This window comes from Asparagus officinalis, chromosome 7 (genome assembly GCF_001876935.1).
Source record: "Asparagus officinalis chromosome 7, Aspof.V1, whole genome shotgun sequence".
In the NCBI taxonomy this organism is placed as follows: Eukaryota; Viridiplantae; Streptophyta; class Magnoliopsida; order Asparagales; family Asparagaceae; genus Asparagus; species Asparagus officinalis.
In genome coordinates this window covers 136040374-136056849 of record NC_033800.1, presented here as the reverse complement: position 1 = coordinate 136056849, position 16476 = coordinate 136040374, and the positions used below count along the sequence as shown (strand labels likewise).

General features: G+C 37.7%; 1 protein-coding gene across 3 annotated transcripts in view; it reads left to right on the top strand.

The window, feature by feature from the left end:
* The window catches only part of LOC109848110 (serine/threonine-protein phosphatase 7 long form homolog), a 34553-nt gene extending 18728 nt beyond the window's left edge, over nt 1-15825 (top strand). Inside the window, exons 11-21 of one of the 3 annotated variants that reach the window (XM_020417443.1) lie at nt 3181-3259; nt 3546-3871; nt 4794-4903; nt 4981-5074; nt 5486-5572; nt 6298-6336; nt 13646-13697; nt 13786-14507; nt 14577-14664; nt 14764-15174; nt 15268-15825. In XM_020417443.1, coding sequence (XP_020273032.1) covers nt 3181-3259; nt 3546-3871; nt 4794-4903; nt 4981-5074; nt 5486-5542 — 666 coding nt within the window. In that variant the 3' untranslated portion in view covers nt 5543-5572; nt 6298-6336; nt 13646-13697; ... (2 more) ...; nt 14764-15174; nt 15268-15825. Of the gene's footprint in view, nt 1-3180; nt 3260-3545; nt 4688-4787; nt 4904-4980; nt 5075-5485; nt 5573-6297; nt 6337-13645; nt 13698-13785; nt 14508-14576; nt 14665-14763; nt 15175-15267 lie in introns of those variants that run through there. The other 2 variants (XM_020417440.1, XM_020417441.1) reach the window with 2 other exon arrangements.

The window sequence follows — 16476 nt, the reverse complement described above, 5'->3', positions numbered from 1 at the left end:
AGCTTTTCCTTTCTTAGCTTCAAGCACACACCTTAGATGTTCCTCATGTTCCTTTTGATTCCTTGAATATATCAGAATATCATTGATAAATATCACAACAAAGTGATCTAAGAAGGGTTTGAACACCCTATTCATGAGGTCCATGAAGGAAGTCGATGCATTCGTTAAGCCAAATGGTAACACCAAAAATTCATAGTGACCATAACGGGTAGGAAATGTAATTTTTAAAATATCTTCGGTCTTAATCTTCAGTTGATTGTATCATGACTGAAGGTCGATCTTTGAAAACACCTGATCTCCTAGCAATTGATCGAATAAATCGTCAATCTTTGGCAACGTATATTATTGCGTATTGTTACTTTATTCAACTCCCGATGATCAATACACACTTACATGCTACCATCTTTCTTCTTCACAAATAACATTGGTGCGCCTTAAGGTAAAACGCTAGGTCTAATAAACCCTTTATCAAGAAGCTTTTGCAATTGTTCCTTAACTTTCTTTAGCATTCTATAAGGAGTTTTTGAAATTAAGCTTGTGCCTAGCACCAGTTCAATAGAAAATTTAATTTCCTTGTCAGTGGCATTCCTGGAGGTCTCTTGGGAAAGACGCTCTGGAAACTCAGCACACGACGGGAATCTGCTCTGGGCTAACTTCCGGTTTAAATCTTGCACTGATGCTAAGAAGCCAGTGCACCCACTTATTAACATACGATGGGCTTGAAGGGCTGATATGGGCACATGTTTGTACCTTACTACCCTCAAAGCAAAACTGTGGTTGACCTGGAATCTTGAACATCACCTTTTTCTCTCAACATAATAAAGATCATGATTTGTAGATAACCAATCCATTCTAAGAATGATATTAAAATCATGCATATCGAGGATGATCAATTCCATCAGAAGTTCATTGTCCATAATCTTTATGTTGTTTTTGCAACACTTAATAGACATTAATACACTATCTCCTGGTGTATTAATATGTATTTCTTGATATAACGTGTCTCATGGTAAGTCTTGCTTAACAAATCACGCAGAAATGAAAGAATGTGACGCTCAAGAATAAAAAGTTAAAGTACCTGATACCACATCATTCTTTTCCTGAGCCTCCTGCTCGGTCAAAGAATAAACTCGAGCTTTTGCCTGAGGACGTTGAGCTATTAGAGGTGCATTCTGAGTTGGAACATTATTATCTTTGGACAATCTGCAATCTTGTGATCTTTTTTACCATACCTCAGACAAGCACCAGTCATACTCTTAACAATTCTTCTCATCATGTCCAGTCTTATCGCATACCGTGCATCTAACCATCTTTTGAGTGAAGGGTTGTTTTCCTTTGGATTCCACATGAGGTCTTTTGTTCTGCCAATTTTTGTTATGACCTTCATGACTGTCTGATCTAAATTTCTTCTTCATATCGCCATCCTTGTGCTCCTCGCTTGAAAAGATTTCCTTTCGCTCATTCTTGATCACTTAGGCCTACTTTAACACAATTGCATAAGTAGGAAGCTCAAAAGAGCTCACTTGAAATCTTATGTTCGGGCGTAGACCCTCTTCAAATCGTCAAGCTCTATCTTCCTCATTTGCAACAAATTGTGGTGCAAACTTAGATAAGTAGGTGAGTTTTTCTTGGTATTCTGCTGTAGTTTTATTTTTTTGCTTCAACTCACAGAATTCTCTCTTTTTGTTGACGAACATTCTTTGGAAAGTACTTATAGAAAACTTTCTTAAACTCGTCCCACGCTATTTGGTCAGCACTATCTTCCAAAATCCTCTGTCGCTTCTGCCACTAGCCATATGAACGTCCTTTTAGCATATAAATGGCGTATGCCACCTTTTCGCCATCCGGACACTTCATATATGTGAAAACCTTTTCCATTTTGGTGATCCAATCCTCGGCAATCATTGGGTCAGTTCTTTCTTTGAAAGTAGGCGGCATCAACCTTTTGAACTCCGCCATGCCACTTCGTAATCGGGGATGTTCGGCATTTTGAGGCACTTGTTGCTGTTGATCAATTCACTATTGTTGGTTCTGCATCACAACAGTGAGAGCTTACATCGTCCATACTATCGCACTTGCATCTGATTGATTCAGTCTCGAACTAGCTCCACATGCATTTCTACTTTGAAACATCTGCTCCAATGTTTGGTTCAAATTGCTTTCTTGGGTTGAAGGAGTGTTCTTGTTGTTCTTAGCCATCTATTCATAAGGTCGGTAAACAACGTATTAGCTACCACTTTAAGAGACAAATCTAAGCCTAAAGATTTTTAACTAAGGACTTCTAAATCTAAGGCTTTGATACCACTATTTGTCACACCTCGAGCCCCTAGGCCTGCTGGCGCGTGCAAGTTGTATGGCCCACTGAGTGTAGTGCGTTGTTTGGCTCAATCGACTGTTAAAATCAACTAGCCGATACTACACTTGAGCCTTTAGCTTCATTATATAAACACTTAATCATTTGTCTCCACATCCAACGTGGGACTAATCTTGGGGCATCACAACCACCCCACCTTGCATTTGCGACGTTCTTGTCGCGACATGACAATTGACACATCCATGTATCGCTAGCCGATGCAGACTCTAGAGGTGACTCCTACCGCGCTCAACCAGTGTAGCACTTAGCCCCATATAGCACTTAGCTCTACACTTTCGGTTGACAACTGTTTTGATACCATTTATCACGCTCCGGGCCCACGGGCCCGTTGCCACGTGCAAGTCGTGGGACCACTGATTGTAGCGTGTTGTTTGGCTCAATTCACTGCCAAAATTGACTAGCTGATGCTACACTTGCCTTTAGCTTCACTATATAATCATTTGTCTCCACATCCGATGTGGGACTATCTTGGTGCGTCACAAAAATTGGTAAATAAAACATCATCGGGTCAAATCTCAAGGAAAAGGAAGTTAGATTATTGGCATATGATTAGCTTCTGCCATTTATTGGCAATTGCTTTTTATCTTCTGCCATCTCTGATATCTTCTTCAAGAAAATCTGGAACTTCCTTGGCAATTTCATACTATGGTCATTAGTTCTCTAATAAACATATAAGAAGTTTATCACGGATCGTTCTCTTTCGCCGTTTGTTCTGGGTGTTAAATATTTGATTTATCATGCATAACACTGATGTTAAAATGATTGGAAACTATGTAAGCATGGTTTCTTCTGTTTGGATAGGGCAGAATTCTATGCTGCAGAACAGTTCAGTTATGAATCTTGAAGGAAGAGAGAAGGCTGAAAATGCAAATGATGCCGCAAAAGGTAAACTTTCTTTTGTGGTTAACTTTATGCTGCTTTTATGTTAAAGCAAGCTAGCTGATAAAACATGTGGCATAGGAGGGTCACATGCTTCACATTTATGTTTCTATTTTAGTTAAATAACGGTATAGAGCCTAAAGGTATATGATCAATATAGATTACATGCTCATTTGTAGTTACAGTAACCTAGATTATCAAATTGGTTGCTCTTGAGTCTGGACGCTTCTATTTATTCCGCACCCTTTGCCTTTGGGCCAAGCTCTTAACTTTTGTTTTAATACTTAATCAGGTTGTTCTGAGTTTAATTCAAATATTCGGATGGAAAATGTAAACGAGAATGACACAAAACAAGGGCTAGACTTGCAGCAGCTAGAACCCTTTGCCCTCAGAATGCTTTATGAACTTATATCTTTGGTTCATAATGTTCTTAAAGTTGGTGGTAGAAATGAAGCTATGGAGCATGCCTATTTAAAAGGTTCATCTGTCAGTTCACAAAATGTATACGGACAAACTGCAACTTTTAATTCCTCTCTTCTGGTAGCTGACCCAGTTGCTAGCATCTTCTGTGCTGTTGAACCGCATGTTCTCAAGAAAGTGTTACTAGAGGGTAATACTGCTCTGCAAAAGACCAGCTCATGCTGTATATTCATGGAAGAGTTAAATACGCACTTTAGTCTGCTTTCCCATCTTATCAAAATAGCTTACTTTTGTACATAAGTTATTTCTTTAAGTACAGAATTCTTTTAAGTGCATTCTGTAACATTTTTGTTTGGTAGTCATTCTTAATATTATGGTTAAAAGATGCAGTGAGGTTCATGATCAACTTAATAATGCAAGCATACTCATGAACCAGCATTCCTTGTAAATATCAGAATAATAGATATAGTTAAGAAAAACAAATTTAGGAACATCAAGAAATATACGACTTCAATAATACCATATGTATAATTGTTTAAATGCTTTGCTGCTGAAGTACTTGAAACTTCGAGAGTTAATATGACTGTTATGATTTCTGTGGATAATTTGTCAGGGGGGTAAAGTTAGACTCTACAGTAAGTGCCAATTAAGCGAAGTTTAGAACCACATAAGTACCCATTAAGCAAAGTTTAGAATCTTTTGATGATTAAGTCAAATGCACATTGTTTCTCGGGGTGTTAGATAGCGGCTAGTTTATCAAACATCCAGCATGGTAGTTAGCACAATTGAAATTGAAACATATTGTTGTGTTTGTTAAATCTAAATTCTAATGCTTTTCATTTCTTACTCACTGAATCACTTTAAAAAGCATTTCATGATATTCTTTCAGTCACTGGAAAAGCGCACTCACCGTTCATGCATTGAGGCATCTCATTCTAGTTATAGGCACTGTGCTGGTACCCAATAACCTTTTTTTATCCAATTGAAAAGTTCATTGAAGGGAAATACTTGCAGGTGACGGTTGTTAACCAAATCCAATTTAGTTACTATCCGTGCTTTTTCATGCTGAAACAGTCCAATGAAAATTCCTAGTAATTATTATTTTTGCCTTTAGAATCAGTTCCCAAGAACATTGGAGACTCTCATTCTACACGCACTTTCCCCAATTGCGGCAGAAGTACTGACAAGGAAGTTTGATGAGATGGATCAACAGATGACAAAAGAACAGCAGTATGTAGTATGAATTTGATTTTTTTGGTTCATGTACCAATGAAGATAGTAAACTCTTTCTGTAAAATAACCTGCAGGCATGAGTTTTACCAGATATTCTATAGCGTATTTGATGATCCAAATACTGCAATGGGTGCAATTCTCAAGGGAAAGGAAACATTTGCTTTTCAGGTACTTTCTGACATTCCTCTAGGGAACTTTTTTCCTTTTATGAGCACAATCCTATGTGTGAATTAAGTAGTATGTATAGTTGTAGAAGTTCATCACAGGACATAATTCCAGTACTTGGTTGAGACCCAATATTTTGTGAGTATAATGCTTGGTTAGAACTGAGCTACCAGTGCCCTATTGATTAGTAGCAAATGAGTATAGAAGTGCGAATTGGTGGTTTAAGGAGGTAAGTTTTAAGTTTTTTATTTCCCTTATTATCGAATTCGCAAAACCAAGGCTTTAGGCTGTAAGACTTTTCTGGGATAACTGCTGTTAAAGGACTGGCAAGGAAAATTTTTAGAGTGCTTAATTATTATTCATACATTTTCTTCTACATGGCATATATGGTTTTAATTCTTATTTGGGTTGCAGGTAGTTAAGAATGTACTGGATCAGTACTTGGGATTACGCGTTGAGAAGCCGGAATAGTTCCCAGATGAAGCTAATTTAATGTGAAAGGTTAGGTATTTGCATGTTCATCAGCTAATCCATCTAAACATAACTGCAGTCTGTCTTATATCATGATGTTTAGCCTGATATTATGTACATGATCACTTGTTATGCAATACAATCCTTGTGAATTAATTTTCATAGGAAATTTGTGGCTTTTTTTGCATATTTGCCCCCCAAATCTTTCATATTTGCAAATTTACCCCCTAAATCTTGGTATTTACAATTTTACCCCTCAATTCTCACATTGAAATTTTTTGAACTTCCACTTAACATTTTTAGTTTCTAGATGGGAAAATGTCTCAAACCTATTGGCAAATTTGACTAGTCGCAATTTACAACCCACATTGTTGAGTTGGAGGGATAGCAAAATCCAATGTGAGAGAATTTGTGGCAATTATGCAAATATCAAGATTTGGAGGGTAAATCTGCAAATATGAAATATTTGAGGGCTCTATATGCAAAACCTCTTTTTTTTAATGGCAGCTGTCATATCATAGGATAACTTGTTGAAAGGATAAATCAATTTACTGCTGAGAAATACTGCATCAATCAAGTAATTTTGTTGCTGGTCTTTCTTGCCAATGTTAGTGGTAACTTAATCCATCAAATACTACTTATTACTGTATTAGTCATAATAGTAATATGAGGGATATATATGGATCTTTTTGGTTTCTGAAGTAACCTATTTAATTTAGTTTCAATCTAAAAAATATTATGTAATTTATTTACAGTGACGCAACTTGGTGCAATTATGACACTATTCATACAAGGTAAGGTTTTGAATCAGATTTTGAGAGGATTTTTTTTCTGTCAATTAGGATTCAAAAATAGATGCAACATATGTACAGATTTTTCTGTGCACATTTTACAAAATTAAAGAGTAACCAATTATATAACCTCAGTGCTTAGCCTCTTGGCCATAGAATTTTCAAACTGCACTGCTCCAATAATATCTTTTCTGTAGAATGATTAGAGAGTAAATATGATGATGGTAAAAGTTTTGGATGAGATTTATCGACAATAAGAAAAAGTTACATGTACACCCATAAATCCGTATTATATCTTAATTTTCGTATGGGTACACACATCGTAGCGAAGTTTTTAGGAGGCATTCACGAAAGAAAGAAAGGTGTAGCGCTCAAATTCTTTACATTGTATTTCATGGTATATTTGGTGTGAATGAGATCTTCATATTTTTCATCAAAAACATAGACATTCCCTTGAAATTAAAAAAAAAAGAGTCCTCACTTTTTTTATTTGTGGGTAGGAAATATTCCTGCTAGGTTCAAAAATATGAAATATACTCGTCAGAAGAGCAGGAGGAAACAAACAGTTTCCGGAAATGCTGCTGCTGAACTTCGCTGGAGAAAGAGTCGCTGCGGAGATTGCTGGACTTGTTGGACAAAGGGGTTCGGCTGCAACAGGGGAGCTTGCTGCTAGTGATGGAAGGCAACGTGGATTTTTTATGTTTGTATCTTTCTCAAGTAAACGAGTGACTTTGGTTAGTTTTAGAGTCCTTTTTTTGTGTCCAGAGAACAGGGTTTGAAGGCTGCAGATTATGGTGAAATTCCATCCTGATATCTCAATAAAATAAAATAAAATAAATGACCCCATGACTGTTGTCTATCCAAACTCTTTTATCTAATAATGATTAATGATCAACTCTTAAACCGTATAGTGTGTTACAATAATAACCTCTTCGGAGCACAAACCCAATATCCCTATAACCTTATTCCTCAATTCTTATGCCTGCTCTTCTCTGCCTATTTCTCTCTATTTTCCTCTCAAAATCTCAAACTCTAATATGCGTTAACAGCTCAATAATTCTTGTAGAGAGTGAGAAAGAGATTGTCAGGAGAAAGAAAATAGATGGAATAAAAAGAGAAAAATGAGAGAGAGAGAGAGAGAGAGAGACGATGGATGAGGAGCTTGAGGGAGTTAAAAAAACTACTGAAGGACAAAGATGGGAGGAAGACATTGGGTGTGAGGAATTAAGGGAGAAAAATGAGTTGGAAAAGAAAAATGAAACGAATTTGAGTGCTAAATCTTGTATGAGCATGGATGTAATGGTTCATAAATAAAAATCTTTCGTAGAGAAAAAAAAGATTTAAAAAGAAAGAAATTTAACAATTAAGGTTAAATCTAGCCAACGAATCCTTTTCGAAACAGCTTACAAGATACCTTAATTATACTATATATAAAATATGATTGCCTTGTCAAAACTTTTGACAATGTAGCGGAAACTCTTTGATTAGTTCTTTTTAGGGCTACATAGCACCTTAACTTCATGGCGAAATAATCAAGAACAAGCAACAATCAATGCAAACAATAAGATTTTATGTGGTTTGGTAATGTGTCTACGTTCACGGGAGAGTGGTGAAATTTATTACTTGAAGAAGAAGAATACATAAACACTTTCCTCTTGTTATCATCTCATAAGTGTAATCACTCCGGCTTCTTGTAAATCCTCACAAGAATTATAACCTCTCTCTTATAAATCCTCACAAGAGTAATATCCTTTTCTTCTTCTTTTTCTTCTTCTTTTTCTTCATCTTCTTGACCGTTTTCTTCTCATATTATAATGAACCTCTCAAGGGGTATTTATATCATTTCTCCTATTTTGAGTTAATGTAGGATTCCTTATTTTGACCAATTCTAATCCCTATAGGATTCCTTTCTAATGACACTTTCTAGAGTTATTCAAATCCTAGTCCTCTTCTAATTGAAATTTAATTACAATCATAATTTTCTTGTCTGGTCAAAGTCAAACTTCTAATCCTAATCAAATTAGGACTGATTCGATGCAAGCCATATTCAGCAAAATGGAACAATCTATGGCCCAATGAACCTGCAAAATTTTAAATAGGAAAAAAAAAACATATAATTGACCAACACAATTTTAAGACAATGAGTTAAGCTAATTATTTGTAGGTAGTTTCAGCCACATTGTCCTGTTTGGCCGTTACAAAATTTCTCTTGACCTTCTTGGTCAGAAAAGAACTAATCAAAGAGTGGAATACATGAACACCAAAAACTTCCGAAATCCATCCATATAAATCAAAAAACCCACATACCAAATCCACTAAAAACCTAAAAAAAGAAAATAAAACAATCAGAATCAAATCTGAAATGGTTTATGAGTGAGAGAGTAACACTATGAGAGTTTGTGTGCGTATGTGCGCGTGTGTGAAAGCTAGAGAGAGGAAGAGAGACTTGCTCAGAAGCCGCAATTTGAGGTGTTTTTTAAGCTTTGAAACTAAGGCAGTGTTTGGTTCAATTTTTACAAATTATAGGAAATGTTTTCCACTCAAAATATGATTTCCTTGTATTTTTTAAAAAAATTATAGGAAAAGTTTTGAGAAGTCAAAAAATACCAATTTTTTTGTTTTTTTACTTTGCTTGTTTGGTTCAAAACAAGAAAATGGCACATAACTTTATAGAAAATAGCAAGATTTCCTATAATTTGTAGAAATTGAAACAAACACCCCCTAAATTTATAGAAAAATGTTAACTTTATAGAAAAGTGTCAATGTGGTGTCAGATTTTTAGGTGATTTCCGCTAATTTTGAGAGAAAATTGATTTCTGTAAATTTTGGTATTTTTCTGTACTTTACAGAAAGCATTTCTGTAAATTTTGATACTTTTTTGTACTTTACAAAAAATATTTCTGTAAATTTTTTTGAACTAAACACAGTTTACGGAAATCTACAGAAAATTTTTAATTATAAAATTACCATTGTCAGACATTTTGAGAAAACTTTTTTATAAAATTGTGCAATCAAACACCCCCTAAGAGGCAAAAAAACGTAAGAAAGTTATTAACAGGGAAGATTGATCGGCTTGGAAGTTTATTAAATAACGAGGAGAAAGAATATAAACATTTGAAAAGATTTTCCCTTTACTATCCATATTTGGAATCCCTCCTCTTTTCTTTTGACCTGTGCTCTCTTCCTAAAATTCATACCTGTGACTTGTTGATTATGAAATGTAAATTATAGGAAGTTATTGTGGGAATTTAAATACGCAAGTTATTGCTAAGAAAACCAAGGGGCTGTTAATATGAAGTAATATGTATATGATTAGCGTTATATGGACGTTCTTTAAGAATGTGCAACTGTTTTAAGTTTTTTTATTGAACAAATTTTCACTGTAGCCTGGTTTTAAATTTTTATTATCAAAATCGACTGTGTATCGTTTTATTTACTGAAATCGACCGGTTTTCTCGCCACGTCAGCGTCGTGGCGAGAAAGCTGGTCGATTAATTTTTAATCGTCTTCGTAAACAATCGGGGTTGCACGTAAACAGTCGGGGTTGGCAACACCGACTGTTTAGTTCAGCGCCCGCTAACAGCTTCACTAAATGGTCGGGGTTGGGAACCCCGACCAATTCGTAAAGCTGTTAGCGGGCGCTGAACTAAACAGCGACTACTTATTCTGGGTCCCCACCACCGTATAAAAGCCACCGCAACCCCCTTTCCCCGATCCCATCTCATTTCTCCGCCTCCCTCTTCTCTCTTCCGTCTGTTCTCCCAAAACCAAAGCTTCAGATCTCAATTTTGAGCTCGTTTCTTCGGCGGAGCTTCAAATCAAAAGTTATCTTAAACGTTTTTAGGTAATTTCTTCTACTCCTCTCCTCTTTTAACATGTAGAAATGTAGGATTTTTTATTAAAAATAATTTGCTAGGGTTTTTATTCATAAATGAATTTCGTGGGCTAGATTTATCTGTGAAATTCGTTTGTATGATGATTATTATCGATGTAATTAACTTTTAGGGCATATAATGTTTAATTGTTCAATTTTAGGGTTTAGGATTTACAATTTGGGAATTAGGGTTTTTGGTTGAAATTGTGTGAGATTATTTGCATATTAATTTAATTTTTTATATTTAAATCATATAATTTTCTTTTGAATAGGTTGAACAATATGATGTTTATTGTTTGTTCTTATGGTGGGCAAATTAATAGGTTGAACAATATGATGTTTATTGTTTGTTCTTATGGTGGGCAAATTAATTATGGGATGAATAATATGCCAATGTACGTCGGAGGGGTAACGACGCCATTAATGATCTCGGAATCATATAGTTACTACGAATTGGTTATGGAATTACAACGAGTTACGGAAATTGACCCACGAGAATACCGAGTGAAAATTATATGCAATTGGCCCATAGCTATTGATAGAACATCCGCAGTGGAGATCTCGAACGATTATCATATGAGTATTATGTTTAAATTGGGCAAGTCGCAACAAACGGTAGAATTGTTTATTGAAAAGTTACCACATAATCCGTGTCAAATATTCAAACCTCTAGGAGAATTCTCACGCATGTTAGATATGAGAGTTAATTCCGATGGGTTTCTTTCTTCTTCGAATGAAATGGAGCGGGCATCAATCGAAGAGGATGAAAATATGGGGCCGTTAAGTAGGGCATCAATCGAAGAGGATGAAAGAAGCAATGACTCGGGAGGTGAAGAACAATATAGTGCACCAGTTGATAGCATGCAATTTGTTACCCAAGATGTCGAAGATAATCCGGAATGGCCTGATGAGGCTTACGTTAATAATGACTACGTTGAGTACGAAGAACCACCCCCCGACGAGTTTGAAGATGATGAGTGGATTCGTTCTTCCACAGTAAAAGATATGTGCATCGGTGAAAGTTCAACTCGTAGAGGAGATGATGACGCCCCCTTTAAAGTTGGTGATTTATTCGAGACTAAAGACCAATTGGTTGATGCTATTCGTGAATACTCTTTCGAAAAGAATTTCAAGTTCAAGCAAGTTAAAAGCAATCGCACAAGTTATGATGCAATATGTTTTATGAACACACAAAGAACAGGTCTGACCGAGGGAAATGAAGCTGATTACTCATGTCTAGGGGTGAGCACGGTTCGGTTCAAACCAAAAAAACCGACCGAACCGACCCGAACCGATCCGAAAAAAACGGTTTTATAAGTAAGGCGGTTCGAGTCGGGTTGACAATTTTTCAAACCGACCCGAACCGAACCAACCGAATATATTTGTGCCTTTGATTTGTGGGTTTATTGCTGTCTTCGATCACCATGAATAGCAGTTGCAGGGAATTGATTCATACACAACCAATGTTCTAATGAGTCAGCTCATTTTTTTGCCTCCACAAAGACCAAAGTCAAAGCTTGCTACACAAAGACAAAGCAAGTCCGTTACTAAAAAATTACAACGTCAGATTCTAGTATTTAATCCAAAAGGACAAGTTACTTCACTTAAAAATAGTATACATACATGAGCAAGAATAATAAATTGAAATGAAGTTAAAAAACAAATACATGCTGGCATAGGGTAATAATAATATATAAAAGATAAATTAAAGTGAAGTTATACTTGATGAAGTTAGAACCGAACAAACCGAACCGAAGCGCACCAAACCGATTTGCAATGGTTCGGTTCGGTTTTGAATTGTAGGTGGTTCGGTTCGGTTGTTCAAATTTTAGTAAAAACCGACCCGAACCGAACCGTGCTCACCCCTAATGAAATGATATTTATCATAATAAATATCTACTTATTATAATTAATCACACATTAATTATATTATCACAAACTTTAAGTCTTACGCGACACTAGCTCAATATCTTGATGCGATCAAAAGAAGTAATCCTGGATCTGAATACAAACTCATAACCAAAGAGATCGATCCGGGAGTTCATCAATTCACCTCTGTTTTTTGGGTATTTGGGCCTTCGATTGAGGGGTTTAAATTTTGTCGGCCTATTCTTAGCATTGATGGCACACACTTATACGGTAAATATAAGGGTGTACTGCTTGTTGCTACAGGAGTTGATGCAGATGGTGGCTTATTTCCTTTGGCCTTCGCCGTTGTGGAGGTCGAGAACAGTGAAAATTGGGAGTGGTTTTTTTCTTGCATTCAATTATATATTTTTAATGTATTGCCTCCTAGAAAAATTACTTTCATATCTGATAGGATGAAAGGTATTCCAAAAGCATTGTGGAGGATATTTGGCTCTCATCACCATCATCGCTATTGCTTACGACACATTAGAGCTAACTTCAAAAAGAGCTTTAGTCAGATTCATTTACAAAACCTTCTGTGGCAAGCGGGTTGTACGCCGGAAACATATGTGTATGATCGGATACGGGATCAAATCAAGGCAACATCTCAAGCTGCACATGATTGGATTGAGAGAAGTCTGGGCAGTGATTACGTCGACCGGTGGGCACTCAGTAAAGATGGAGGGAATCAGTTCTGCATGATGACAACCAATTGTTCTGAAATCTTCAACGGGATACTTAAGGGGGCTTGGGCAATGCCCATACAGGCGTTGGTTGCGAGGACATTTTATAGGCTCAATTACTATTTTGTCAAGCGGCGAGAGGATGGAGCAATGTGGGCCTCGTTCTTGACACCAAAAAATGAGGCGATTTTAGAAGCTCGAGTTAAGCAGGCGAGAGGCACGAAGATTGTTAGATTTGCTGTAGATGAATGGGAGGTTACAGACAAACATGGTCACAATTACACCGTCAATTTGGGAGGTGCACATTGCACATGCACCTGTAACATACCAGAATTGCAAAAATTGCCTTGTCCACATGTCATAGCGGTTACGTCCAAGCAATCGGGGGGTGCAAATATTTCGTATTACACATACGCTTCTGAGTGGTATCAATCAAGCAACTATAGAGAGGCATATAAGCAGTGTTTCCACCCCGTACATGATAGTCGTTATTGGCCACACTATAACGGGCCGCATGTGGTACCTCCAAGCTATAAGAGACAAGCTGGACGCCCACGATCAGTACGCTTAAAAGGTACTATGGATGAAGGCCGGGAAGGAGCTCCGAAAAAAAATAGATGTGGATATTATAGACAATCCGGGCATAGAAGATCTCATTGCCCGACCAATCCAAATAGATAGCAATTAATGGGTACAATTTTATACATTTGTAATTTCATTCTAACTCATTTATAGATCAATGCTTATAAAAAACTCAAACAATGCTTATAAATCAATGCTTATAGTAAAATCAATTTTTTTCTAACTCAATTATAGATCAATTAATATATCATCGTTATATGTGCAGATATTTCAGTTATGGAGGCGGGTCCATTGACACGAAGATAGACGCTGGGGAGGTAAAGTGCAATTTTATTATTTTCAATTATATATAAATTTCAATGTAGTTGATTGTTACTGAACATTTGCACTGTTTACTACATCTAGGCCCCGAGTATTACTATTGTCGATCATACCCGTGCACACTCTAGCTGGGAGTTGACGGATCCACAGATACAATATTATGTGCGTTAAGCCGGCTTTTTTGAGTGTTCACAAATTAAATGGGTAAGACTTGATTGGGCACTTTTGACGGCATTGGTTGAATGATGGAGGCCCGAGACAAATACTTTCCATCTTCGCCAAGGAGAGGCGACGATTACCTTACAGGATGTTGGGGTTATACTTGGCCTCAGAGTAGATGGTGATGCAGTGACGGGCATCGATGACTTCAATTATGCGACCAAGTGTGAAGAATTGTTGGGTCACACTCCTACAATGAAGGGGGGAAAGATCAAACTCGAATGGTTAAGGAATAACTTTCAGAATGTACCGATCGATGCGACTGATGAGATCATTAAGCGCTATGCCCGTGCATATATTTTACATATGATCGGTACTATTCTGTTTCCGGATTCCACTAAGGATTCCGTGCACGTGAGATGGTTACCGCTTCTTGGGGACCTAGAAGAGTGTGGAGAGTTATCTTGGGGGAGTGCAGTGTTAGCCTACTTGTATAGAGAGATGACGAAAATAGCACTCGTACAAAATAAAGAATTGAAGGGCTGCCTCACTTTGCTGCAGATATGGTCATGGGAGCGATTGCATATGGGAACACCTGATTTGAGGGAGGCCCGCGCTCTCGATGGGCATATTCCGTTAGGCTGCAGGTATTATTAAGATGCATGTAATTTTAGTGCTTTATTTCAATATATACTAACCCGTTGTATATAAAATAGATGGAATGTGTCCAGATCTTGGCAAACCTCTCCAAAGGGGCATGAAAACTTTTACAGAAATGAGCTTGATCAGATGGAGGATGAACAGGTATAAAAATTATAATATCTAAATATATTCAATTATGCGACCAATTGTTACCGATATCTAAATATATTCATTCAATATCTCATAATATCTTCTTTATAGGTCAAATGGATGCCCTACGAGCTAGTGTTGGAGTCACTACCGGATATTTGCCGAGAAGGTGAGGATGTATGGCGTGCTCGCGTCCCCCTTATATGCTTTGAGATTGTCGAAATGCACTTGCCTGACCGTGTGCTTCGACAATTTGGACTACGGCAACATATTCCAGCGCCTGTGGAGAGAATAGAGAGAGATCCAAGAAAAGGTGCACATCGTGCTAATTGGCAAATAATTCGCCAAAATTACATCCATAGGTGGGTTTTAAGGGAGGAACAGGTAGTGATGGAGAGGGCTGATGCACCTGACCTAGGTGTGTACCTACGGTGGTATTGGGGGATTACTCGCCGGTGGATATTTCAGGAAAACAAAGCCCCGAAGGAGTACATACCAAGAGGCCCAGTCGAGAGAGAGTTGGTAAGTGTATAAGAAAAATATACAATTATTTTCTGAGTTTTATTTTCTCACCATCCACTTGATAATAATTTTCTTTCGGTTTTTATTTTATAGGTACAAGAGCTCGAGGAGCTTTCTACTATGGCACATGACGCATTGCGTACGACTACCGAGCAGGAGCCGAGGAACATGTTCCTTCGAATGATAAAAAAGATACGGTCGGCTCTTCAGAGGACGCGTCATGCAAGCCGTGATGGACGGGAGGAGCGACCAATTGAGTACGGGCGGCGACGTCGACGAGGACACACGGGGGTGGGATCAAGCTATGCGCATGATGAAGCTGGCGGCTCACAGCAGACTCAGGCCGAATGTTCACAGGCGGTTCGAGACGACGCGGATGTCATGCACTCCCAACTTCACACACAACCGGACGAGGAACTTATCCGAGCTCACGTCGAAGGTGATCGAGGAAGGGGGAGAGGAAGAAGAGGGAGAGGGAGAGGGAGAGGAAGAGGGAGGGGAAAGGGCGTTGTTGATATTTGTTAAGTTTCGATGGACTTGATAGGATGTTTGCGTTTGAGTTGCAATTTGGACTTGATATGTTGTTTGTGTTGCGATGGATTTGATATAATGTTAAGTTTGCGAATATGAATTGTACGTATTATATTTGTGTTTGTGATTGCATTATGGATTGACAACAGGAGTATGATTGTATTTTAGCATGTGTTATTTGTGATTACATTTTGTACTACAGGAAGTATGAGTTTCCAGGTGAATGGGGAACCCCGACCATTTCGAAATAGGTCTGTTACGAAATGGTCGGGGTTCCCAACCCCGACCATTTAGTGAAGCTGTTAGCGGGCGCTGAACTAAACAGTCGGGGTTGCCAACCCCAACTGTTTACGAAGACGATTAAAAATTAATCGACCAGCTTTCTCGTCACGACGCTGACGTGGCGAGAAAACCGGTCGATTTCAGTAAATAAAACTTGCTACAGTCGATTTCGGTAATAAAAAGTGAAAAAATGGCTACAGTGAAAATTTGTTCTTTTTTATTTAGTAGAGTATAGAAGGAAGATGAAGGGTCAAATCCCTAAAAATTTGATATGTAGCACGTCTGGGCCTTACTCTAGAATAAAAGTAAGGAAAATGATAGGGGCACACCCCCAACCACAACTTCAACCACACACCCTCTCTTATTTGCTGCAATACACCGGGCCCCACATGAGATTTTAAAATTTTAAAATCCCATGTAAAACCTGGTGCACTGCAGCAAATGAGAAAGGGGGGTGTGGTTGAGGTTGTGGTTGGGAGTATGCCCCTA